This window comes from Chamaea fasciata, unplaced genomic scaffold, assembly GCF_029207755.1.
Source record: "Chamaea fasciata isolate MVZ Bird 193981 ecotype frontalis unplaced genomic scaffold, bChaFas1.0.hap1 SCAF_6, whole genome shotgun sequence".
In the NCBI taxonomy this organism is placed as follows: domain Eukaryota; kingdom Metazoa; phylum Chordata; class Aves; order Passeriformes; family Sylviidae; genus Chamaea; species Chamaea fasciata.
The window spans coordinates 31,505,504-31,518,303 of NW_027094091.1; the positions used below are offsets into that span (position 1 = coordinate 31,505,504).

Here is a 12,800-nt window from a genome sequence, read left to right on the forward strand (position 1 = left end):
AAATTCATAGGAGTATCTTTCCAGTCTGCAAAGAACTCACACCAGTTCTGCTCAGAGAAACAAAAGCCATAGTAAATGAGTAAGAATGTGTAAGGTTCTTCACATAGTTGCATCCTGCCTTCCCTAGAAACAAGCTTTCCCACAAAGACAATGTGTAGCAAAAGAGAATGGGTGAACGCTTGAAGCAGAGGAGAGATGGCTGGCCTCATTTTGAAATCTTATCTGAAAACATGCCTTCATACTTCTTGAAATGCTGTCTTTGAGTTATGTAGCTTTTCTACTCTTATATCTCTGAAGCTTTTTTTTTTTTTTTTTTGAGAGGATCACATAATAATATAATAAAAGCCAAGTTGCTTTTGGTTCTAGAGTTTACTAAGAGGGAGACGTTTAAACAGAAAACTTCCAAATGAGACATCACCATAACAGCTCACTTCTGAAAACAGGTGTCCTTAAATTGAGAAACCTCTGAATGCATCTAGGAGTTCACATGATGTCTGCATAGGACCCAGAGATTGTTTTTCTCTCTTAGCTGTGGGAGACCAAGAAGTTAAAAAGTTAAAATCAATTCAGTAATCTCCGAAATACAAATGCATACAGAAGGTCATGAATAATTTTTTTTTATTTGTAAAAATAATATGCATTTTAAAATGTTTTTATTTATTCTTTGCTGCTTCAGATAGTCTCTTTTTTACATCTGCAGCATGTTTTAGTTTATTTGCTATATAAAGTTGAGCAAAGTTTGTAGTTCCTCTAATTCAAAGAACAGTTCTGCACTTAAGGAGATGTTGCAGAGAGCTTCCCTTGCTTTTCTGCTGAAATATTCACTGCCCTCTTATTTCATTCGATGCTTTCTCAGTATCTCAGTTTGATTCTTCCAATACTCCCTGTGAACGTGATACAGTCCCAATGCAGGGATTCTAAACCTGGGGGCAGATAGTTTCCTCTTGTGAAGTACCTCTAATGACTAAAGCCTAAATCGCTTTAGGTGCTTGCTGCTTAATTGCCAGTTTGCTTAGCTCTCCCATTTTTGATTTTGTTCTGTCATTTTGTGGTTGTGGGTTGTTGGTTCTTTAATTGGTGCTATTTATTTGTATTGTAATATATGACATATCAGCATCTCACAGTCACTCCAGCTGGCTTCCATTTTTTAAAGAAACTTTTGTCACTCTTTTCAGCTAGCCCTAATGAGACTTTTCCCTTCAGTCTGCACAGAAGTTCCCATTAATACCCATAGTGCTTGTGCATGTGCACTAAGGGAATATGTCTCCTGGTGTGAGGGATCTGTGGCAGACAGCCTTTGTCACACAGTGTTGGGAGCTTTTACTGCCATCTTCACTTTATATTGCTGTCAGACATCTGTAAACCTTGTTTGTGCCATCTTCATTGCCTTGACCGTGATCTCTCTGTCACCTTCCCATGGCAGCATGCATCACAGACAGCACACACAAGGAGGGAAGAGGGGAGGTACAAGGTATATAAGGAACACACTCTACTCCCTTTGTGATATGTTTTGTGTTTCAGTGAATGCAGATGCCATTATGGCTGTGTACCTGACAACTGGTAATTGTGCGTGGATGACAGTCTTGCATCACTCTTTCTTTGGGATAGCAGTTGGAGAGCTTTGTTTGTAGTTTAATGGGATATTGTTTTGTCTCTCTCAGGCTCAGATCACAGTGAATGGGAATTCTGGCACTGCTGCCAGCCCAGTGAGTCACTTTCAAAGGCCTTTTTCCCCTTCTTCAGCTTACCCTCCACCAGCTTCACTCAATTCCAACATTGTTATCATGCAGCATGGCAGGATGATGGGTAAGCCTCACACAGAATTTTTGCATTATATGTTACACAACATATTGTGATTCATGTGGCAAAGACTGCAAACAATTACAGAGTGCTTCACGTCCATAATGAAGGTATTGTCTATTCATCTACCTTGGGAAGTAAATGCAAAAAAACAGCATTTATTGTTAGGTACAGTAGTGATCCTGAACTGGAGTTACTATCAAGTTTTATAACCTAGGTTTGTGAGCAAACCTCCTCACAATTTTCTACTGGCTTTACCAAGGAAAGGGCATCTATCAAAATAGCTCAACTGTCCAGCCCTTTCAGATTTTGCCTTAAGAAACCAAGGGCCCACTTTGTACTTTGCTCCTCCCTACAACTTCCATAGTTCTTCAGCAAAGGGAGAGGCTCTGGGCTTTTAAAAACCTAAAACCACATGAATCTAAAATTTGTTCATGTATTTTTTTTAGGGCATCTTTAATTTAAAAATTAAACCGAATACCATCAGCCTTAGGCTCTTTGCCAGTATAATCCCATTTTTCCAGGAGAATCATTTACTTGCTGCTTTTTCTACCAGTGTTTTGCATATTTAGAAAAGATTATACATGCAAAATAACGTGAATGTGGTCCCACAGTTTACATTTTTGTTGTGCTTGCAGGGAGATTAGGTGACAGTTCTTGCTCTGAGACATCTTAGACAAATGCTGCTGTCATCATAGTGATAAGTACAAAAAGCATATACATGGGTTACTCCACATCACAGACTTCTAAGGTTTTTGATTGCTTCTGGTTTGCTGATCTAAAGATCTATTAAGCAACTGGTTTGGATATACCTAAAATATGTATTTTCCCATGACTCTCACTCTCGTATGATGCTGAAGTTCAGTGTTCCACAGTAACAGCCTGATTTAATTCTCTTTGCTCATGTAGAAATCCCTCTGATGGCCCCAGTTTGAGGCCTGTGAAGAATGAAGGAGCAAATCCAAAATGTTTTCTAAATTTAACATCATGCATTTTGGGAAAAAGTTCCAAATATTCAGATGTTTGCCACAGAGTTGCCCCTCGCCATATATGTGTAGCACTGAATTATTTACAGGATTTCAGACTTGAGTAAACAGCTGGAACAGCCATGCCAAATCCAGTGCTGCAATGGGAGTGAGCAGAAATACTCAAATTAAAATTAGAGCTTTCAGTCACCGGAGCTCCTTTTGCAGGCTCATATTACAACTCATATTTTATTTCAGAATAATCAGTGGATGTTAATGCCACATGAAAGTCAATTTTAATTGTCACCATTAGTGTTAGAAGAGATATTTTCACTCCCTGCATTCATTTATCCTGCAGTGGAATCGTCTCACTGTACCTTCACTTGCAAAATAGAGGCTTTGTAATAGCAGGCCACTAATTTAATGAAACCTGCTGCCTAAAAGAGTAGGGCTCTTTTTCTTGTGTACAGGAAAGAGTGTATTTTCTGCAGAAGTACAAATTTTCATGTCACATCCCAGCACAGAGGTGTTTTTTGTTAAGTAAAATACTCTGCGTTTTAGAAGGAAATGGTAATAGTGCTGTAATAATTTAATTAGTTATAAAGGAAGATTCGAGGGGGAAGGGTAGAAATATTGCAAGTTACTACAAAACAGTAGCATCTTGTACACTACACCTCAGTTACCGTAGGTGGATCATCGTGTTGCTCTACAGATTCCAGGTTAGCAAAAACCATTTTTATGGATTATACATGGAGTCACATAAACATATCAACACACGTTACGGGAAGACCACTGTATGTCAGAATTTGTCTCTTAAAAATATTAATGCATCAAAACTTCATGTTTCTTAGCACATATCACATAAGTTTTTTTGTGCAAGGCTGTTTGCTGTGCTTACAGAACAGCAATTTTCTATAGTTTGCTAGACTTGGTGGGTGGAAGTTTTGAAATTAAGTCACTGGTTTCCAAGGAACAGGTAGAAAATGTGCAGAAGTTTGATTTATAGGAGAAAGGCTGCTGCACCTTTCTCAATAGATTTTGCAATCTTTGTTGGGGGTTTTCTCTTTTTAGTAAGCAAGGTGTTGTGAAAAAGAACTTCTACTTTAAATAATTCTGAATTTAATAGCTTGTCTGGTCCTTAAGTAAGTTTATAATTCTCTTAATGAGAATTATATTAATAAGTATATTAGTTATTATATTAATAATATAATTATATTATTAAGTAGGGCAAATCCGTAGTTCAGATGATATTTCTTTTAAAAAAATTAGTACACATATGGTTAAGATTGTCAGCTTTTGTACAGCGTACTGAAATGGGGAAGTGTGTTTTTAACTGCCAAGTATGATTATTGTGTCATTACACATTTTTCTGTCATGTTATCTTTACAGAGTCCACAGAGACATACTCACAGCATGTTCAGAATATTGGCAGCACCACCACCACCAGTACAATACCAATCTGTAGATCCTCAGAAGAAGAAAAAAAAATTACAGTAATTAAAGCTCCGCATTATGCAGGGATTGGCCCGGTAGATGAATCTGGAATCCCTACAGCAATTAGAACGGTAGGAAATTCTGGGAAATCTGTGTATGAACTCATACAATGAACTGATTGTTGGTAATGGGTTTTTCACATTCTTCTACTCTTATATAATTTGGAATAGGGCGTGCGTAATCAGTGGCCTTGTGAATATAATATTGTGTGTTGACGAAAAGGAGAATGCTGATGGGAGCATAATTGGGCAACCTCATGTTTCTAGTTTTAATTAGAAGTAGCCAAAATTTTGTGTCTTTCTTGTGTCTCTTGTAGTTCTTGCCTTTTGGAGATGCACGGTAATTGCATTTGGTTTATTTCTAAAATAAAGTTTATGCATACTCTATATATATATATATATGTATATGTGTGTGTGTGTTTGTGCAAATATTCCTATATACATCTGTGAGTGTGTATATGTTATAATTTTATACTTGTGCATTTCTTGGGGCAGTGTTCTCATGTCATCAGGGTAGTATAGAAATGCATAGTTTTGTTCTGATGGCAGTCTAAGGGAGTAGCATTTTCATGGCAGTGCAGCAAATAATCACTGTGCCCTTGAGTGACACGTAAGAGAATAGCTGGGGAGCCCTTTCTTTGTGACCAGCCCAGTTTTGATCATCTGCTGCTGGTCACTGCTTGAGTGGTCCCAGGATGTCAAACTGAAGAGTTTTGTTTTCACTATGCTGAAGCATTCTTTCCACTCTGCTGTCAGGGCAGCCTCTTCTGGCTGCTCCAGAGAGCACAGAGGCAGCTGCGCTGGGTCTGTAAAGGCAGCACTTACTGGCCTTCCCAGCCAGAGAAGAACTGCTGTGCTGGACGGAGAAAGTGAGAAGAGTGGGAGCCAGGATGAAAGCGGCAGAGCCCTTGCAGGTGAAGTCTTAGTGAGGTTACAGGGATGTAGCAGCTGTAGGATGTATCTTGTCTGCCAGTATTGGCATATGGGTCTATGTTGTATTGCCAAGAATTGCTTCAAGGGACTCAAAAACTAGGGGGGAAACCAGGAATTAATGGAGAAAATCGATAGGAAAAAATCAGGATAAGTAGTAAGATGGGAACAATTTTTATAGGAATGGGGGAGAAACGCTGGCATTTCTTGTTTTATTTTTGATGAAAAAAGTAATACGATCAGAATCTCTTAAAAATGAAGACATTTCTTTGCAGCAATGCTCTAGCTTCCTGTCCTCTTTTTAAGTAAGTAGTCCCTTTGCTTTAAATTGGATATAGTAATTGGTTTTGTGCTTTTTTAGTAGCAGATTGTTCTAATAGGGTGCATATCAGTTATATAAGATTATAACAGAAATCCCCCTTAAGTGTGCCTAATGAAGTTGGCAATCTGCCAAAGTATATTTAACTTTCAGGTTCTATGATCTGAGTCTTTCAGATTTTCTCCTAAAAAGATAATTCAGTTTTAATAAGGACATTTTTGTGCTGGTTTTGCTCTGGTTTTTTTTCTGTTTCAATTTCAAGAAATCTCACAGCCTGTAACCTTAGTATTATAGAAATAATTCTCTCAATGAGATATAAGTTAAAACTTTATGCTAGCGTGTGTATGTGTAAGAGTGTGTCTGATGTGCCATTCTGCATCCTTATTCTGCTTCCTTAAGACATAGCTGGTAGTAAAATTGTTTTCAAGATACTTATTAGAGATTACTTTATAATTGTGCACAAGTATATTTGAGCCCTGTATACCCCAGATGAGCAAGAATAAAGCTGGTATAGTTGTCAGCAAAATACCCAAATATGTTGCACCTTGAAAAAGTGCTAAAACTGCATTTGCCATTAATAGTAGAAGGTAGGGTGTATCACCTTCCCTTGCTCCAAGGTCAGCAAGCAATCCAAATAGGAATCTTCTCCCAGAAGGTTCAGCCTCAGTCCATCTGAAGAGAAAAGTTTTCAAATTATCATTGCATGTAAAATTTAGAAGTTTCTTATACTTCCATCTTTGTGAAAATTGCAAGAGTCTATCAAAAAGAGCAGTAAATGAAGATCCAGGGGTGATAGGTAACAAACACTGTATTCCAAAATGCTGTGCCGCTCAAAGTTTAGCACGTCACTTAGAACTCCGGAGTATCTATGTTCCACATTTTGCGTGTTTCTCAGGAGTAAAGAGGTTTTTCAAGATGTGATAGTCTCCTCCAAGTGTGTCTTTACTCTCAGAACATGGTTTGTGACAGCTGTTTAGCCAAGGAAAACAGAAAGAGGTTCTCTTCTTTCTATTCCTGCTAACCCATTCTGTTTCAGGCTTCTGAGAAGTCAAAGACTCCTATAAAGCTTTTTCTTCACTCAGAGCCCCCATCCCATGTTAACATGTTTCTTCTATGCCACTTTAGCTCCTTCTAGCTCTGGGAAATGCAAGTTTGAAAATTCAGATTGTCATTAGGTTCTGCCTTTGTGCCAAGCCCTGCCCCAAAGATGGTAAAATTCCAAGACACTAAAAATGAATGCTCTGAAAAAGAGAGGGTAAAATGCTGTTCACTCAGAAAAGCATTCAGTCAAATATAGCACCATTTACCACCAGCAGGGACCTGGGAAAGGAAAAGCCAGATTCATGGAAAGCAGTAAGACTGCACTGTAGTAGTCTATCCAAAATGATTGCTTTATATCTAATTATCAAAATTAATCTGTAGACTGAAAAGGCCTCTACTTAGTAAGAATAAAAAAAAAATCAAATTCCACTAGGTTTCTTTTCCATACTTCATGATTTAATTTTTCAGCTTGAAAAAAATGTAAGAAACAAAGCCCAAAAAAACAGAGGTCCACTGAAAGTCTCAGTATATTCTGAGTTGGAAGGGACTCACAAGGATCATCAAGTCCAGCTCTTCAGTGAATAGCCCATATGGGGATCCAAGCATTATTAGCATACTGTTTCCACCAGCTGAGCTAATCTCAGGATCAGAGAGGCCTCCTTTAATTGCATACTTCCTGATGGATGATTACAATACTGCAGTGATTATGGACTCTCCTAAGAAGCAATTGCAGTTACTTCTTATGTCCTCTACATGCTATTTGGCTGATTGGGGTTTTTTCACATATGATGATACCATGTTCCAACATTTAATTGCATCAGCTATAATATATGCAAAGCAGGATGGCATCTGAATGGCTTTGTGCATTGTGAATACTGTTAATCCCTCAAACAATGTTGGTGTGTGGGACCAGTGAATATAAGCTGAGAAAATGTATTTCAAAATTAATGTATTCTGTTTCTTAATCCTATCTGGTTTATAACTTAAAGCCAAGCTATTGGCTGAGGCTTGAACCCCCTAGGAGGGGGTTGCTGGGGAGATGATGATAGAAAGGAACATTCAAATGTCCAGAAAGATGTTGAGAAACCTTCTTCTGTACTCATGCTTCTCCATACCGGATCTCTATGTGGGAGCCTCCTTTGACGTTGTGGAGGACCAGGCAATGCTTGACAAACAGCAGGGACATAGCAGTAGTATTTATGCATTATTTGCAATTTGTTCACCTACCACTGGTTGGATGACTCTTCTCCGTTCAATTCGATCAGAAAGGCAGTAAGAATATCATGGGTCTGTTGCTGTGGGAAATGAGGAGAAGCCGGGAGGTTGTGCCCATCAGTGTGAATTCCTTCAGACCTCCTGGAATTGTAAACTTTTGGGCATATATGATCCTGGAGCACCAAACAGCATACTTGTTTCAAGTCTAGCTAAAGTATTGTAACCAGAGTTCCACTAGTATAGATATTTAATACCTTTAGGGAAACAATATTAAAATGACCCAAATCTGCTTCTGAATAACTTACAATTGGCACAACTCAGCAGTATTGGTAGGTGGGGGAAGGGAGCTACCTTATCTTGAGACAAAACTGAATCTCCTTTGTCTTGCAAGCAGGCCTAGGTAAAAAGCATAATTCTGCCTAATTTTTTCTTACCCAGGAGATTCTCAAGTTCTTCAACTGACTTTCAGTTCTTATTTTAAACATTGTTCTAATATATTTTATTAGAATTTTTATGACAACTCAATTAGTCCCCTAAATACAGTAGTATTTCTGCCTAGTCCCTTATAGTAAGAGCTCCCCATTGTAAACAAAACATATTCGTTATGTACAGATAACAAGTAATCATGGCAAAGGTGTGATTTAGTAAAGATGGCAGTATGTGGTGACCACACGCAAATCCGTCCAGTATTCTGTAGGGAAGAATTTGTAGATTTTCACTTTCTCTGGTAAAGAGGAGTAAGCAAAGTGATTGCAAATTTGGTATTAGCTGGTGCAAGATAATGCACTTCAAGAGAGGTCCTTTGAATTTTCCCAGTGAATCATGAAGTTTGAACACAAAGGGGTTTTTGTTTGCCCAGAGAAGCTGTGGATGCCCTATCCCTGGAGGTGTTCAAGGCCACACTGGATGGAGCTCAGGGCAACCTGGCCTAGTGAAAGTTGTCTCTGTCCATGGGAGAGATGTTAGAACTTGATGATCTTGAAGGTCACTTTCAACCCAGGCCATTCTGTGATTCCATGATTCTTTGCATTACAACTTCTGCTTTTCTTGACTACTGTGGTATAAGTAAAATTTTAGCACCTAAGAAGGATAATACTGAAAACATGTTTGCCTTTGTGTTAATTCTTTCCTGAAATACTATCATCCTACCTCAAAAAAAAAAAATTGCAGCAAAAGAGAAAATTCAGAAGGGTAAGAGATAAAAACAAGCACAAGCAGGTGTTAATATGAGCAGAGGGAACCTTGGGATTACTTAGTTTGCAAAAGTAAGGATAAGTATAATTTAATGAGTGATTATTGAATAAGTTAAAATCAAGCTGTCTGGAAAGGGCTTTTAAAATTGGTAAAAGGAATACTCTTTGTTTACAATCCAAACATTAACTGAAATATAGTATGATCTCTTCTCAGCAGTATTACAAAGTTTTTCTGCATTATTTAGCAATTACATTTTGAAAGTAATTTAAGCCAGAAATTGCCAGAAGGTCAAAAGAAACTCTTCTTACATGCTTGTAATCATAACTTCTGTTATGATATCGATATAACTTCTGTGGTGTGTCTGTTTTCCTGTAAAGAATCTAGCATTCATTGTTGTCAGGTATCGGGCACTAAGATGATGAACTGTTGACCTCGCAATAATTCCTGTGTTCTGAACCATTATACCCTCCCAAGATCAGAGTCCAAGACTGACTCAATCTTCAGTGTCTTCCAGAATTTGTTACAGGAATTCCTCGATAAAATGCATAAATACATTCAAAATACATTAGAATTATTATTATTTTAAATAGGGAATAACATATAATATTTCTGTCCAGAATGACTTTGAATGTCTGATCCGATCTGTACACATGGGTATTTTTGTCATTAATTGTTAAAACTGTCTTTTTTTAGACAGTTGACAGGCCAAAGGATTGGTACAAGACAATGTTCAAGCAAATCCATATGGTTCATAAGCCTGGTGAGTATGTTCTTGTCTTTGTATCCTCATGTCCAGTTTGAGGGATGAGAAATTGTCTACTGTAAATCTCCTACCATCTGTACTGCCTTTCTTTTGGAGAACTCCAGTGTTAGAACAGCGTGGGCTAGTAAACTGGCTGGTTTAAGGATAAATTTCATGCCTGAATTTAATTGTTGTCATAGAATATCTTACTTGCTTTTGCTGAAAAGGAGCTTTGGTGACACTGCTAGCTTTAATGCCCTTTGTGACTTGCCTCAAGGATGTCAGGGAACTGTATAAATGGCAATTATACTCATTACAACTCCAGAAGGAAAGAGACTTTATTCATCTAAGGTAGAGCTAACATTCAGTATGGTCACACAGAATGTTAGTGGGAGAATGAGAAATGTAGGCAGGAGAATGTTGGCTTACAAGCTCTATTTTGAACACTAGTCACATAGTAGATATTTAGGATTGCCTTTTGTGATAGGAACAACTTAACAGTCTGTAGCAGAAGCTGACAAAAGGAAGGAATCAACTTGGGGAGGGGAAAAGAACAGACAAAAAGTAATTTGCAGTTTGGTGCTAACTTAGTAAGTATGCAATATGAGTGACATGACCAGAAGATAAAATACAGTAAGATGGAAAAACAGCCTAATTATAATGGGAAGACAGAGTCTTCCAAAATCACCTATGAGACGAGGAAAAGAAATACAGTGCTTGATTGCCTACCAGTCTTCTATTTGTATTTCCAAAAACAAAGCTCAGTTTCTGTGATGAACTGGCATGTATGGCACTACTGTAACATATGCATTTCTTTTTGTAGATGACGACACAGACTTGTATAATACTGCATATGCATACAATACTGGTAGGAATTATTCCATATTCCAAATGACGCTTTTGTTAATGTCAGCAAGTAATGGTGTAGTTAACTCTTCACGCTCGCTTTTATAATGCTTGTAGACACACTTTTTATTGTCTTGTTTAATCTCAGTTGTTCATGCCCTTTTCCCCCAAATGAAACAAGTTTGATTTTAGTTTCATTCTTACTACAGAAATTAATTGCAGCTGTGGAACTGTTACTGTAGAAGGAGACACTTAGCACTGTGGTTACTTGATTACATTGCATTTATTTTCACTAGTGATTGTTAGCGACGCAGCCTTTTCTTATAGAAATAGAAAGGGAACTACTGTGTGAAATTGAAAATACTAATTACTGACATGAAAAGACAAGAAGAATGTACTGAATACACTTTTAAAATATGCAGCATGAATGCCTAATAAAAATTGTTTCACAAACTTGTCCATTTTTGCTATAGGCAGTCTCATTGACATTATTTAGCCGCAAGAAAAGACATATTCATCTAAGATATATAATTATTGTTTCTTAAGAAGATTATACCCATATGGTAAAATTATTTCCAAAAAAAAGCAAAAATGAAAGCATGAATAGACTATGTGCAAAAAGGCCATAATGCCTTCTGCAAAAAAGCCATTCAAAATTTTTTCATTTCAGTTTTTGTTGCATTAAACATGCTCTCAATAGTGTCTTCTTCTGTGCTGTTCAGATAATTTGTTGTGGGTCAGAGGTTTGACATCTCTTTGTACTCTTGTGATCCTCTTCAAGATATGCTATTGCCTCATCATCACAAACCAACCAGTTATTAAAACAATGAAAAAAGGTGTGTTTCCTGCCTCTTCTCTACCTTCTGAACATGGAACAACTGAGCAACAGGATGAGCCTGGAGATTCATTACAGGCTGTCATTAACAGATGTGATGGATGTATACACCCATTAACTCCTCCATCAAATTAATTTATTTTAACTGTGATGCACGTTATCTGTTTGTAATTTTGTGTAAAAATATATAAGAAGCTCTCTGATAAGTTACACAATACACAGCAATCTACTTGTAAAACTCATTTACGCATTTTTGTAATCTTGCCTTTTTATTGAGTTCCTGTGGGTTCTTGTAGCATTCCACGTTGTGTTTTTTTAAGACTTACTCTCATGCTATGACTGTTTCTGGTTTTGTTTTATATTAGGTAGCTACAGTCCATCCTTTTCTGCTCAGGCACACCCAGCTGCAAAGACACAGACATACAGACCACTGTCCAAAAGCGCTTCTGACAGTGGTTCCGATGCCTTTAAGGTCTCATCCCCTTTGCCCCCCCACGTGCCACCACCAGTACCACCACATCGCATGAGGCAACGGTCTACACCAGAAAAGTAAGTTAGGGAATTTTCAAAAGATGTTCTTGCTAAGTACAGTATTCCAATTGCAGAATAAAACAAAGGATAAAATAGCAGCTCTAGAATGATATGACTTCAAGGGCTTTATTCAAGGGCCAGTGAGGTGATGAGGGGTGATCTTCGCCAGGAGTCTGGGCATCACGCATGGTGCTGTCATTTCTTCAGTGTGCTGAAGTGTTTATTCTTATTCATGATGGGACCATGAGCATTAAGGATTTTGATTCTCATTAGTGGTGTTGTCCTGCTTGTTCTGTTTCAGAACAGTCTGTGCTCTAGGAGCTGTCTTCAATGGTTTGTCTCTGAGTAGGAAAGGCCATTTATTGTATCCAGCGTAAAAGAGGGAATCAAAAAGATGATGTAATTCAGAATTCAAGGGAGAGCAAAACTGCAAGACTGTAGCAGTCAACTCACATTTCCTCGGAGCTTAGAAGTGTTTTATACCCCCAGTTTTTTCAATCTCCATTTTGGTAGACCAAGACAGTGTTTACAGATTAAAGAGGCTTTTCAGATATCTCATAGTTTTCTATCCAAATTCTCTGCACAAAACCAGGTACCACTGGTTAGAGTCCAGTCTGGAAAAAGTTAGTAATTAATAACTCAGGAAAGAAGTGTTTATCCTTTTGATAAAACCATGCAAGAGACCTGCACACAAATTCTGTTGACTTCAGCATATATGTAGGTACTAACTCAAGCAAAAAATATTTTTCTTTAGTGTTGACATTAATTAATACTACATGTTAATATAATATTAAGCTATGATAAATGTATATGTGTGTGACTATATATATATTATCTATTACATATTATCTATTGTATATTATCTATTATCTAGGTAATATTTTTCCTT

The 12,800-nt window shown here is 37.6% G+C and overlaps 1 protein-coding gene across 7 annotated transcripts in view; it reads left to right on the forward strand.

The window, feature by feature from the left end:
- SORBS2 (sorbin and SH3 domain containing 2) overlaps positions 1-12,800 on the forward strand; it is a 148,461-nt gene that overhangs the window by 89,971 nt on the left and 45,690 nt on the right. For 3 of the 7 annotated variants that reach the window (XM_066185869.1, XM_066185870.1, XM_066185875.1), the window contains 5 exons: positions 1,662-1,806; positions 4,155-4,330; positions 9,651-9,717; positions 10,523-10,567; positions 11,746-11,929. In XM_066185869.1, the coding sequence (XP_066041966.1) occupies positions 1,662-1,806; positions 4,155-4,330; positions 9,651-9,717; positions 10,523-10,567; positions 11,746-11,929 (617 nt within the window). Of the gene's footprint in view, positions 1-1,661; positions 1,807-4,154; positions 4,331-5,014; positions 5,173-9,650; positions 9,718-10,522; positions 10,568-11,745; positions 11,930-12,800 lie in introns of those variants that run through there. The other 4 variants (XM_066185871.1, XM_066185873.1, XM_066185872.1 and 1 more) reach the window with 4 other exon arrangements.